Source organism: Bufo bufo, chromosome 2, assembly GCF_905171765.1.
Source record: "Bufo bufo chromosome 2, aBufBuf1.1, whole genome shotgun sequence".
In the NCBI taxonomy this organism is placed as follows: domain Eukaryota; kingdom Metazoa; phylum Chordata; class Amphibia; order Anura; family Bufonidae; genus Bufo; species Bufo bufo.
In genome coordinates, this window is record NC_053390.1 from 220,845,141 (window position 1) to 220,859,512 (window position 14,372).

The following is a 14,372-nucleotide window of genomic DNA, read 5'->3' on the forward strand; positions in this document are numbered from 1 at the left end:
GGGAGAAGGAACGCCCAGAAGAGAAGCTGATGTCTCCTGCCCATCGCTCCGATAGTAGTAATTAGCATACAGAGCAGGATACAGTCATGGGGGCACAGTGGGCGAACGGAGCTGTGTCCAGGAATAATAGTAAGTGCAGGGACATCCCTTGGCGCCGCTCTATGTAGCCTGCTCATGAAAGGTCGTCTTTAACTTTAGATACAGGAGGCAGGTGCCGGCAGCAAAATCACATAGCCGACACCCTGCCTCTGACAAGGAGCTGCGATCAGCGGCAGTTAACCCCTCAGGTGCGGCACCTGAGGGGTTAACTGCGGCTGATCTGCTGCCGGCACCAGCCTCCTGTATTAAAGGTCAATTATTGGTGGCGCAGTGCCCCCCCCCTCAACCCCCCCAGTAATAAAATCATTGGTGGCAGTGGCCAGAGGGTCCCCCTCTCCCCTCCCCCTCATTGGTGGCAGTGGCAGCTTATGATCGGAGCCCCAGTAGTGTAAGCCTGGGGCTCCAATCGGTTACCATGGCAGCCAGGACGCTACTGAAGCCCTGGCTGCCATAGTCAGCTCCCTGCTGCTGTGTGCACAGGGCAGCAGGGAGAGTGTAAGGTCCTATTCACACCAAGTAGAAATCACCCCTTTCCCAATTTTACATATAAAATATATAAACAATAAATAAATAAACATATCGCCACATCCGAAAAGTCCAAACTATTAAAATATAAGAAAAATCTATGCGGTGAATGCCGGAACAGGAAAAAATAAAAATAAAACTCTGCGATTCGCCATTTTTAAAAATGCAGAATGCACATGGCTTTTTTGGTGTTTTATTTTTTTTTGCGTGGTATCGAATAGTATCTAGTATCGCTTTTTTTTTTTATGGTGTCGAAACCGAATCCAAATTTTGGTATCGCAACAACTCTACTATGAATACATTACAGCAAAATCTAGTCTAGGTGGGGTGAATGACAGATGACATAAGAGTTTAGCACCTTTTGCAGTTGTCCCCGACATGCAGACTCGCCCTTAGTAAGGTAGTCATTGCATACTGTAAATGTTGGAGTCTGATGTTATATAAGGCAACGGTGCTTATGATGTGATACTTACCAATAAATGCGAATGGACAGATTTGACTTTTTTTTTACATTTATTTCCAGATAATTGACCGATCCAAAGGGATAGCTGACATTCCAGAGTGGTTTCACGGGAGTCGCCTGAATTATGCAGAAAACCTTCTGAAACACAAGGACAATGATAAAATTGCTCTGTACGCCATAAGTAAGTACACACTGAAGCAATAGTTAAATGTGGGGACACTTATTTTTGTCCCAAGTCACTGGCACAGCATGAAACGGACCCACTGAATGCTTTGCAGCACTACAATTATTACGCATGTATGTAGTGAAGGAATCCTGCAGTGGAGTAAACAAACATCGAAATAGAGACGTTTCGAAAAGTCCCCAAATCATGTTTTCTCTCAGAGCATGGGGAAATGGGAAGATCCCAGATGGAAATATGTGGTTACAGTTTCCTTTTTGTCTTTCCTTTAATAATCATAATGTTCAACTTTGGACATATTATTTACATTAAAGGGGCTGTCCAGCCACTTAAAATAAGTGTCACGGATGAAGTTAGCAGATAGCTGGAACATATAAATAAACGAGCGACTGGCTTGATCTCAAACTAAGGAGCTTATAGGTGAGCCCTATAAAACCCTAAGAGCTCTCCCTGACTGCTATGCACATGCAAGGGTCTGTATGGTAGACGATTGCATGCCCGCGTACCTAATACTGTGTGACACCTGAAAACCCTATAATAGTGAGGGGACACGACCACCAACTCCCTGCACTTAATACGGATGGAGTCAGGGTCACCTAGAATCAAGCCAGCAAGGAAACACAATAAAGTAAATGACTTATCTGAACAAACAGCAGAAGCAGCCTCCAGCAGTGAACACCTCATCCAGGAAGTAGTATAAACCGCAAAGTGAGGCAGTATGGGAGGGATTATAAAGGAAGACGATTAGTCGAAATAAGTGACACCTGGCAGAAGGAAAGGAGATGAGAAAGTGAAACCAAAACAAAGAACATCATACAAGAGGTAGAGAAGAACGTCTGCCAGATCTTCTCACAGAACTGGCGGTGACCATAAGACTGCTTAGACTGTGTTCACATATTCATTGGAAGCTCTGTTCTGGACGTCCGTAACATGAATGTAAAGTAATAAAAAAAATTGAATATTTGCCCTACCAATAACACGCTGCTCCCATATCAATGCATCACAAGTCTCTCGCCAGTCTCTGTACTTCCCGGTTGTTCTGGTCATGGACATGTGACTCCTGCAGCCAATCAAGGGCTCTAGCGGGTTACCACTGTGTTTAATTTTGATTGGCTTGAAAATCCCTTTAAAGGGCATCTGTCAGCAGATTTGTACCTATGAAACTGGCTGACCTGTTACATGTGCACTTGGCAGCTGAAGGCATCTGTGTTGGGACTATGATCATATGTGCCCGCATTGCTGAGAAAAATGAAGTTTTAATATATGCAAATGAGCCTCTAGGAGCAATGGGGTTGTTGCTGTTACTTGTAGAGGCTCTGCTCTCTCTACAACTTCTGCGTCCTCTCCACTTTAATTGACAGGACCAGGCAGTGTAAATGTGCAGTTGCAGAGAGAGCTGAGCCTCTAGGTGTAATGTCAAAGCCCTTATTGCTCCTAGAGGCTCATTTGCATATAGTAAAACATCATATTTCTCAGCAATGCAGGCACATATGAACATAAGACCAACACAGATGCCTTTAGCTGCCAAGTACACATGTAACAGGTCAGCCAGTGTCATAGGTACAAATCTGCTGACAGATGCCCTTTAACTCACATGTGAAGAAGAACTAGTGCAAAGACTGCATAGGAATATGGGGTGAGAAACTGCCAAACACATATGACTTTGCTTTAGGGTTGTTTCGAGTATCGAACTTTTGATACCCAAACGATGCTTTTAGCCCGGTATCGATACCAGGGCTGTGGAGTCGGAGTCGAGGAGTCGGAGTCGGGGGAAATTTTGGGTACCTGGAGTCGGAGTCGGCAAACAATGCACCGACTCCGACTCCGACTCCTACTAAATTTAGATTGGAATAATAAAAAAAAAAAAAGCAAGTTTAAATGTCCCAATTCACAAAAAGTTATAATTAATGACTTCTCTACTGTAAGAATAAAGACCAATGCATGCAGTGCCTCACGTAACCGCAAAACGAACACGTTAAGTGACCGTGAAGAAGCATGCTTTTCATGTGCTTCACTATATGGCACGCAACGCACAATTAGGAGCTGCAATACTTATACTTTCCATAGTGTTGTGTTACACACAGCGTCCATGTGTAACCTAGCCTCTCACTGATAAGGGATTAAATAAATTTTTTGCAGGACTAGAGACACTTGTATAAGTGAAGGGAATGGATAGCCAATAGTTCAAGACTGAAGCTGTAAACCATTGGAAAAACTGCTGTCATTTAGCTAAGGCTATAAAAACTTGTAAACTCCGATTGTTAGCTTAAACTTTAAACATGACTATGGGATTCTCCTAGGAAAATCATGTTTTAGAATAAATGCCCCTTCCTGGATCCTCCTTTGTTTTCATTGTGTTTGTCTTTTGCTTAAACTGTGCAATACAGTAGACTGTTGGCTTCCCAGCCAGTAGTCCTGTGGTAGGTTGCGTTTCTTTCCCTCAAGGAATGTATAAAATACATTCGCATATTAATACAGAGGAGTCGGGGAGTCGGAGTCGGAAGTACATAAAACTGAGGAGTCGGAGTCGGAACATTTATCTACCGACTCCACAGCCCTGATCGATACGATACCGGAATTTGTCTTTTATTAATACTAGGCTGTGCGCCATGTTCCCTCAGCAGCTCAGGGAAGAAGGACGCAGTCTCTCCCTCCCCTTGTGCTGCCGCTGCCTCCAATGAGAGCGCAGAGGGGCAGAGGAGAAGAGGGGCTATGGCCACTGCGCAGCGATGGACTGGCCATCGGGAGTACCGGGAGAATCCCGGTGGGCCGATCGAATTATGGGCCGGCCAGGGCCGCCATCAGGGGGGTAAAGCTCCAGTAACAGCAGGCAGTGTGGGGGCGGCGCTCACTCACTGACGTCACACGCCTGCTCCTCCCACTAGGCGGCGCAGGCGCGTGACGTCAGTGAGTGAGTGCTGCCGCCCGCACTTGTTACTGGAGGCTGGAGGCGGGAGCTGAATGTAAGGTAGTAAAGACTCTTTACTAAAGAGATGAGCGCTGTGCCCCCACGTGTAGTAGAATACCTACCGGCTACCTGGAGCCAGACTGTGCACAGAAAGGGCACTTTGTCACTGTGGACAAAGTATGGCACTTTCTGTGCACAGATTGGCTCTAGGTGGGTACAGTGTGGCACTGCAGTCACTAAGGGCACTATTTATCTGGGCATAGTAGGGCACTATCTGCCCACATAGTCAACATATGGCGCTCTGGGCACTGCCATATAATAGTTTGGGTACGGCGATATTTGGTTCTATGTGGGCACTGTATGATTGTGGGCAGATAGTGCCATACTATCCACAGATAAATGGCGCATTTAGTGCCTGTCGTGCCCACATAGTGCCATATAGAACCCATACTCGGAAAGCGCCATACTTGTGTAGACAGAGTATAATTATAGGCAAAGTATGGCACTTTCTGCCCACGTTTTAGCTCTAGGTAGGTATGATATGGCACTTTGTGGGCACTGTAGACACTAAATACACAACTTATCTGAGCATAGTATGCCCAGGTCTTCCCACGGTCATACAGTGCTCAGATAGCGCCATGTTATGCACAGATAAATGGTGTATTTCTTGCTTATGGTGCCATACAGTACCTACCTAAAGTGAAAACCTACAGTACTTTGGCCACAGTCATACAGTGCCGACATAGAGCCAAAGTATGGCACTTTCTATGCACCTAGGTAGGTACTATATGGGTACAAATGCGCTATTTTTCTGTGAATAGGAGGGCACTATCGTGCTCTATGTGGGCACTGTATCACTATTAGGGCAGATAGTGCCATAGAGACAAAATGTCTCCCAGCACATTATACATGGCTCGTCATCATGGTTACGACCTCCCTGTAATCCAGCATTGGTGGTCGAAAAAAGCACCAAACTATGTGCACTCCCACAATCCCGGCTACTCCTATAGTGTGCAAGCATGACCACCGCTGCTGGATTACAGGGTGGTCAAAACCATGGAAACGAGCAGTGCATAATGTGATGGAAAAATGACTCCCGCCAGCAAAGGAAGCAATATGGACAATCACAATACATTAGTAAGTGCCTTGTATTAACTTTCTCTACAAGATAAATGCCACTTGCTGAAGAGACATAACCCCTTTTTTGAGTGTGTTTGGGAAAAATAAAGTGGGCCGGTCTGGCTGAAGTCCAGGGCCACTTTATTGTCCCAGTCCATCCCTGCCACTGCGCCACCAATGATAACTAACGTTTAATACATTACAAATACAGCCGGCGGCAGAAACACATTACCGGCACCCTGCCTCTGACAGGGCGCTGCGATCTGCGGCAATTAACCCCTCAGGTGCTGCACCTGAGAAGTTAACTGCTGCTGATCGCAGTGCCCTGTCAGAGGTCGGGTGCCGGCAATGTGTTTCTGCTGCCGGCTGTATTTGTATATTAAGCGTTAATTATCATTGGTGGCGCAGTGCGCCCTCCCCCCCAGAATTAAAATCATTGGTGGCGCAGTGCGCCCTCCCCAGTATTAAAATCATTGGTGGCAGTGGCCACAGAGTCCCCTCCCCTCCTCTCTTTGGTGGAAGTGGCAGCTTCTGATCGGAGCCCCGCAATTACACTGCTGGAGCTCTGATCGGTTACCATGGCAGCCTGGACGCTACTGAAGCCCTGGCTGCCATGGTAACATCCCTGATGCTGTGTGCACAGAGCAGCAGGGAGAGAGTGAGCTCTATTACGGTGAATAGAAAAGGGATTAAAAGATCCCAGGTTCTAGCCCCTAAGGGGGAAATAGTTATTGAAGGGAACCTGTCACCGGGATTTTATGTATAGAGCTGAGGACATGGGTTGCTAGATGGCCGCTAGCACCTCCGCAATACCCAGTCCCCATAGCTCTGTGTGCTTTTATTGTGTAAAAAAACTGATTTGATACATATGCAAATTAACCTGAGATGAGTCCTGTCCCTGACTCATCTCAGGGACAGGACTCATCTCAGGTTAATTTGCATATGTATCAAATCGTTTTTTTTTTTACACAATAAAAGCACACAGAGCTATGGGGACTGGGTATTGTGGATGTGCTAGCGGCCATCTATCAACCCATGTCCTCAGCTCTATACATAAAATCCCGGTATCGAAACAACCCTACTTTGCTTAACTCTCTGAACACTCATTAGGCTTGTTAAAATCCAGCATAGTGGTGCTGGCTGTCCTTGTGCACATTAGATTGTCATTAGATCATGTTGATGCCCCCAGCCTGTCCAGTGTAAGGTAACCATACCTTATGGGCCCCCCTCTTATTTGTAATAGTTCTTATATGCATTGTTATCCATTGTGCAGCACTGTAATTAAAATGTCTCTTCCCCTGCTAATGGCTGATACACAGGGCAGGGATCAGGAGTGAAGCTTTTGTTCCTGACTATTGCCCGCTTGTTTAGCTGCAATCATCTGCTCTGCATGGGGATGAACAGCCGTTCAACAACAATAGCCGATAAAAGGCTACAAAATTTGCCTATGATAGTGGACTCTAACAATATCATTTTCAATACACCTAATTTAATGGTAAATGAGGTTTATGGAAGAGCACATATATTCTATCCTAGTGTTCTGATGGTTAGTTTTCAACCTATAGTGTCTGTTTGATAAGACAGCAGTGTTAAAGGAATTGTCCAGCCTTAAATGGGTTTTCTCATTTCAGACAATGAGACTCATACCTATCTCGTAAAACCCAGCCGGCAAAGTGAAGAAGGGCTCACCGCACATTCATTTCTATGGGGCCACCGGAAATAGCCGAGCCATCGGCCCCATAGAAGTGAATAGAAGCCGTGGCCATGCAAGCGCAGTGCGCTCCTAATAATTTCTATGGGGATTCTGAAAATAGCCATACGCACTACTCGGATATTTTCAGCAGGCCACTAGGAACGATTGGTGGTGGCTGGACATGGCACTGTCAGCCACCACTTTGCTGACTTCATTTTAGGCATCATTTTAGAGATAGTGATATGTCCAGGGGCATAACTACCATGGCGGCAGACCATGAGACTTCTAAGGGGCCCAGTCTTAGTTGGGATTATCTCCACTTCTACTGGAGGTGAAAACTTGGTCAGGACGCTACCTTCTAAAGACACAACTGAGGGTAAAACACGCAAAGGAGGCAGTGGAAAAATGGCCCAAGGGTAATTGAAATGGGTTTAGGCAGAAACCCTTCTGTCCTGTGTGGGGGGCCTGGTTTGATCCTTGCTATGGCGCCCTTACTTCTCTGTGTACGCCACTGGATATGCCCTCATTGTTTGAGATAGCAATACTCCTTTAATGATCATTTTTGCTGACTGATGACTAAAGGGTCCAGTTCAGTGTGGGTTGGCGGGGGACCACGAAGCGCGAGTAATGGCAAGCGCTTCACTCCCGCTCCGTGGTCACATGACACAAACGAATCCTCGATGCAAAAAATTTGCATTGAGGATTTTTTTTGTGTCGAATTTGTCGATTTACTCGAGTAATCGTTGCAGCCCTAATAGAAACGCTTGTTAGCGATTATCTGGCGGTGTAAAGGTGCTGCCAATTTCCAGATGAACGAGCAAAATGCTTGTTTGTGTAGGTACCTAAATCATCGTTTGCCGACAGCAGATCGTGCGCTGTAACCAGCCTCTCCTGTTGGCAAACAACTCCTCCCCATACTGTGGAGGAGGTCACTGCATGTAAATGCAGCAGTCTCCTTCACTGACCAGCAGGCGCTTGCCGAGAAAGAACGCTTCCTTCCTGACAATCGCCTGCAAATGCAGCCAGTGTAAAGGGGTCTTATCGGTTATCAGCTGAAAAGAAGTCAGCCATGTTCAATACTTTCATGCGATAGTCAGACGTAAGATCTTTCATTTAAAGAAAGATCGTTTGTGAATATTAAGACCAGCATTTTAGACGCCGGTCTCAAAGCCCTATAGCTGGAGGAGGATCGTTGAAGTTATGAAGAGGCGCAGGCTTCTCCATAACTTTGGCACATCCAGTGCCAGTTCTAAATGTAAGACCTCTCGTGAGCTTACATTTAGACCATTTTCTGTGCCTAAAACAGGCGTAGAAAATGATGAATGAGACGGGCCCGTCCTCTTCCCTGCTCACGCCATGCCCACAATTTTAGACCCGACGTGAGCGGGGAGAAGTTGCAGATAGCATATCTCTATATACAATATAGGCGACATACGGAAACTGAATTCACGCGGAGTACCTTCTGTATTTTTTTGCGGACCTATTGAAATGAATGGTTCTGTATACGGTGTGCAAAAAAAACCAGAATGGACACAGAAAGAAAATAAGTTCGTATGCATGAGCCCTTAGGCTTCATGCACACGGCCGTTGTGCTCCCATGGCCGTATTGCGGGCCGCATACGGCGGTTCCGCAATACACGGGGCACCGGCTGTGTCCATTCTGCATCACGGATGCGGACCCATTCACTTGAATGGGTCCACAAATACGGAGATGCGGTGTGGAATGGAAGCACGGAAGGAAGCACTACGGATTGGTTCCGATCTGTGCTTCTGTTACGCAAAAAAATAGAACTTGTTCTATCTTTTTGCGGAACAGACGGATCACGGACTCATTTAAGTTAACGGAACCACAACGTTCGTGTGCATGAGCCCTTATTCTGTGTTTTTTTTTATTTTTATACTGGTGTAAAAGTGAATATATATATATATATATATATATATATATATATATATATATAAAAATAATATTATTATTATTATAATATTTATTGTCGGTGGGTAATAATTCAATTATGAATTATTAATTATGGTCATAAAAATAATTAATCATAAAAAAATTAAATTTTTAAAATTTGTCATAAATTCTTAAAATCATGACCTGGTGAGTTGTAGACAACCTAATTGATACAATTCACATCTGAGTCCGACTATTTCCTCAGATAAATAAGTTCTTTTTGACGTGAGATGACGTTAATGATAAAATGTAGTTCTTCATTATACAATAATACACAGGTATTATAAAAATATGCAGATTTATTGGTTACAAGGTTATAAACATATATAAGTAAATAAACACAATCATATATGCTAATGAATATATATATATCGTTGATATAAAGCATTACAAGCTTAACAATACATGTGAGTGGAAATAACTTGTCACATTATAACAAAGCTATTATTAGGTTAGGATATCAAAATAGGACATAAGTTATATTCATTACTTCTGTTCAGAGAAAACCTCATGATATCAGGATGGGCATGTCTAATCCTAGACATCAATATAGAATGCTAAATAAATTCTGCCCCCTTCTAACCAACTACACATCACATGACTTCAAGATGGGCAAATCCATTCAAGGATATAACTAAGGCTACTTTCACACGAGCGTTCGGGTGTCCGCTCGTGAGCTCCGTTTGAAGGGGCTCACGAGCGGCCCCGAACGCATCCGTCTTGCCCTGATGCATTCAACGCATCCGTCTGGCCCTGATGCATTCTCAATGGAGGCGGATCCACTGAGAATGCATCCGCCTGCCAGCGCTCAGCCTCCGCTCCGCTCAGTGAGCGGACACCTGAACGCTGCTTGCAGCGTTCGGGTGTCCGCCTGGCCGTGCGGAGGCGAGCGGATCCGTCCAGACTTACAATGTAAGTCAATGGGGACGGATCCGCTTGAAGATGACACCATATGGCTCAATCTTCAAGCGGATCCGTTCCCCATTGACTTACAATGTAAAGTCTGAACGGATCCGCTCAGACAACTTTCACACTTAGAAAATTTTCTAAGTTTTAATGCAGACGGATCCGTTCTGAACGGATGCGAACGTCTGCATTATCGGAGCGGATCCGTCTGATGAAACATCAGACGGATCCGCTCCGAACGCTAGTGTGAAAGTAGCCTTAGAAGAGACAACTGTATCCTTCCGCCTCATCCTGGACTATTTTCACACATATAACTTTGGTAAGACTATTAAGACAAATAACAGGGATCTAGGATTTTGCTAGACCATATCTTAAATGGGAAGGATTTGAAAAAGTCCTTCCTGTGGGAATCCATCACTTAGCTTGGCGAAGAATGTTCTATCAATATAATATATATATATATGTGTGTGTGCATATATAAAAGCAATCATTTAATGCTTTGCTAGATTATGAGTCTTGATTCTTCTGCAGGTAGAATGAAGCCTCACAATATCCTAAGACTACATCTCAATGTGGAGATGATCAATTTATTTAATCATTTATTTATTCGCCAATCTAGATGGTATAATTTCACCCACACTATCAAATTAGTCTTAATAAAATTAAATATTATTTCCTGTGTCTCTTACCAAGTCCTAGTAGGAATCTCACTTCTGCTCCTAGGAAAGCTGGGTGGTCCATCATAGCACATCTCATCATGGCTTTCATCTAGATAGACCTCAACTTCTCCTCTCCTTCCTTCTACCTTTCTCACTTTCTCTTACCTTCTCCTCTTTTCTTACTGTGTATGGCTTATGATCACAAACTTATCAGTTAGACACACCTTCCTAGTTTGGATCTTTCCAATCATTGTCGGATGGGCGTGACCATTGATAAAAATTGTGACATCATAACCCTACCCAGAATGCACTTTTGCTACTGTTGTAATGTCACCTACTGATACCTAGGTGGCACTGCTGTATAAGCTATCTGCATCATAGTATAAAGGGTTAACTTATGTAAGTCTGAATATACATTTTGACCTTAGAAGCTTTAATTCAAAGCCATAGGGATTAATTCTGACACTTGTAGCAATTAGAGACAGACCTCTAGGCGTCTCTTTTGAATGTTTCTCACACTTAATTTATGGATCGTAAATGGCTTGTTTTCTCACAGAGATATCAGTACCTCCTCTGTCATACCAAAGATGTGATTAATTGTTACAAAATACACATCTTCACAGACACTCTTCTAATGAGAAATATATACAATATACTGGATACATGTTGTCTTCGTAACATATAACAATATAATATAAACAAATATATATATATATGTCCTACTGATTGTCTTATGCTAAGGACTAACTAAGGCTCAATAAATGAATACATACATATTATATATTTTGCTTCATTTATAAACGCCTAATTGTATAGGTAATTATCACCAGCTGCATAAAGCTTATCTTTTACTCCCGTCATAAATTTAAGTAAGTAAACAAGGATGCCTCTTCTCAGACTGGTATATTCATGAGAAGGATAACATTAAGCTTTGTTTGACCTTAATTTGGCCTACTCAAGACATACAAAATTGCAACTATAGTCGAGCATGGCTCTTAAAGGCAATGGACATCCATTTTGACAATAATGAATTGGATATCAATGCATTTACCTATGAAAAGGCACAACATTATTTTATTTTTATTTTTTGAAAAGGGTGAAAATTACATTAGAAAAAAACAGTGATACCTCACCAATCCCCCACTGTGGCAATCATTGGCTGAGGTGGGTCACAGTTGGGGGATCAGTGAGGTAAGTATGGCTCTATCTGTTTTAAGAAAAAAAAAACTTTTTATGTTATTTAAAAAAAAATAAGAATTACTGTCGGGTTAAGCCGCCGTATGCCCGTCTAGTGCTGATTTTCTCCAGTGTCTTGTGGTGTACTTCTTGCTGTGTTTATCTGCTGCAGCTTTCCCATTATTAGCTATTTATTAAAGCCAGTCTCTGCCAGGCACTTGGCATTCCCGTGGTGATTATACTGAGTTGTATCTCATTATGTTCCTCAGGGGAAGGCAGGGAGAATGCGGAAAAAGTGACATTTGAAGAATTGAGAAGAGATGTTGCTTTGTATGCAGCTGCCATGAGGAAGATGGGAGTCGAAGCTGGAGATCGTGTTGTTGGTAATTGTCTACAGTTTCTTGCATTGTGGCAGTCAGCAGTCTGCACTCCAGAATATAAAGTGGCCGTGATAGAGGAAAGCTACCAGGCTTTAATAATTTGTGTTTTGCTCACTAAAATCTCCTATATTCTAATGCTTTACTTTTTCCCAGCCAAGAACGTGTATGACCTCTACAACGATCAATATCAGAACGTCACTACCTTTTATTTTTAGTGCACAAACCACAGAAAGCAGAGGGATATAGAGTAATAAATAACAAAGTAAATATTAAATCCTAAACAAAATGCAATAAAACTTGTAATTTATGCATCTTTTCTAAGTTCAGATGTTTCAGTGACTGAGAACTATCTCTGTATACACATTTACACAGAGGATGCTGTCAATTACTGAGCCATCTTGAGCTCAGAAAGAGCAGAGCTTTAAATGTATACAAGTGTTACTGAATCTTTTCCCATAAAACTACATAATAATCAGCTTGGCTCCTCCTGCTCTATAACATGCTGCTTGCAGATTAGAAACAAAGGTGGAGATTTATCAAAACTGGTGCAAAGAAAAACTGGCCTACTTGCCCATCGCAACCAATCAGATTGATCCTTTCATTTTCTAAAGGAGCTCTGAAAAATGAAAGGTGGAATCTGATTGGTTGCTAGGGGCAAATTAGCCAGTTTTCCTTTACATCAGTTTTGATAAATCTCATGAGTTCAGAATGACAGGATCCCTTTAAACTAATCCATCAGACAGGGGGAAATTTATCAAAGCTGTTGTAAAGGAAAGCGGTTTTCGTTGTCATTAGCAACCAGATTCCATGTTTCATTTCCCAAAGGAAAATGAAAAGTGAAATGTGGAATCAGATTGGTTGCTATGGGCAACTAAGACAGTTGTGAGAAATCTCCCCCATTTGTATAACGCAAAGCATGATGCCCAACAGGCAACCAGATGCCTGACACGTGGCTCCCTGAAAAATGGTAAAGCAGTCTTTCTTAGGATAATGCTCAGGCATAATCCCAAAAGAGCAGCACCTTTTTCCCCCCTGTTAGTCTGTGGTCCATCCATATAAATTGTGCCAGAAACTCAGAGAATCTGTTTTTGGATTTTTTTTTTCCTATTTAATTCAAACTTGTTTTATCAAACCCCCCACCCCCCCTCCAGACTCCCACTTCTGACTGATAACATCAGGGGAGAGAAGTGTTGGGTGCATTGAATTTCGACATCTGATACTTTATTCTTCCAGGAGATAAGGTGTCACCGCAGCTTAGTCCTCTCTCCACAGTGAAAACCTCCTCACATGGCCCTAAATTAATATATTTGATGGCATCATGGGCTACATTTGAGGCCCCCACTATATGCTGGCTGACCACCACTGCTATAAAACATATAAGGACTTATGTAACATATTGTTAGACTTAAAGGGGTTCAGAAAATAGTATTTATTATGTAGACAAAGTTAAGACAAGGCACATAATGTATTGTGATTGTCCATATTGCTTCCTTTGTTGGCTAGATTAATTTTTCCATCACATCATACACTGTTCATTTCTATGGTTATGACCACCCTGCAATCCAGCAGCAGTTGGCGTGCTTGCACACTATAAAAAAGCACCAGCCTATGTGCGCTCCCCACGGTCCCAGCCACCAGAGAAGCTGGCACTTTTTCCTATAGTGTGCAAGCACGACCACTGCTGCTGTATTGCAGGATGGTCGTAACCCATGGAAACAAGCAGTGTATAATGTAATGGAGAAATGAATCCAGCCAGAAAAGGATGCAATATGAACATTAAAAACACATTAGTAAGTGCCTTGTATTACCTTTCTCTACATGATAAATGCCACTTGCTGAAGTGACACAACCCCTTTAAGTCACATGTCAGTCTTTAAAAAACCAGATCTCAAATGGTTGCTCCTACGAGACCAAGCTTATAACTGGGGTTTTTGGGGCTCAGAATATTGATGGACTGTCCTCAGGATAGGCCATCAATATCAGGTCGGTGGGGTTCGACCCTCAGCACCTCTGTCGATGAGTTGTTTGAAGGGGCCACAGTGCGAGTGCCATGGCTCCTTTAAAAAGCTGATTGACGGTGGTGCTAAGAGTCAGACCCTTACTAATCTAATAATGATGGCCTATCCTGATATAGACCATCAGTATCCTGATCCCTGAGAAAAACACTTTAATCCTAATTGAGACTATTGGTAATCTTGTCACGAGATTTCAGTAAGGTTGGACAGTACCGTACAGTAGCTACAGGTTCTTGGTCAGAATATGGAAACCTCTCTGTAAAAAGAGAACTCAGGCACAGATTGTAAGTGCAT

At 43.1% G+C, this 14,372-nt stretch overlaps 1 protein-coding gene across 1 annotated transcript in view; it reads left to right on the top strand.

The window, feature by feature from the left end:
* AACS (acetoacetyl-CoA synthetase) overlaps nucleotides 1-14,372 on the top strand; it is a 133,087-nt gene that overhangs the window by 13,762 nt on the left and 104,953 nt on the right. The window contains exons 3-4 of the mRNA XM_040416232.1: nucleotides 1,148-1,268; nucleotides 11,953-12,066. Coding sequence (XP_040272166.1) covers nucleotides 1,148-1,268; nucleotides 11,953-12,066 — 235 coding nt within the window. The remainder of the gene's footprint in view (nucleotides 1-1,147; nucleotides 1,269-11,952; nucleotides 12,067-14,372) is intronic.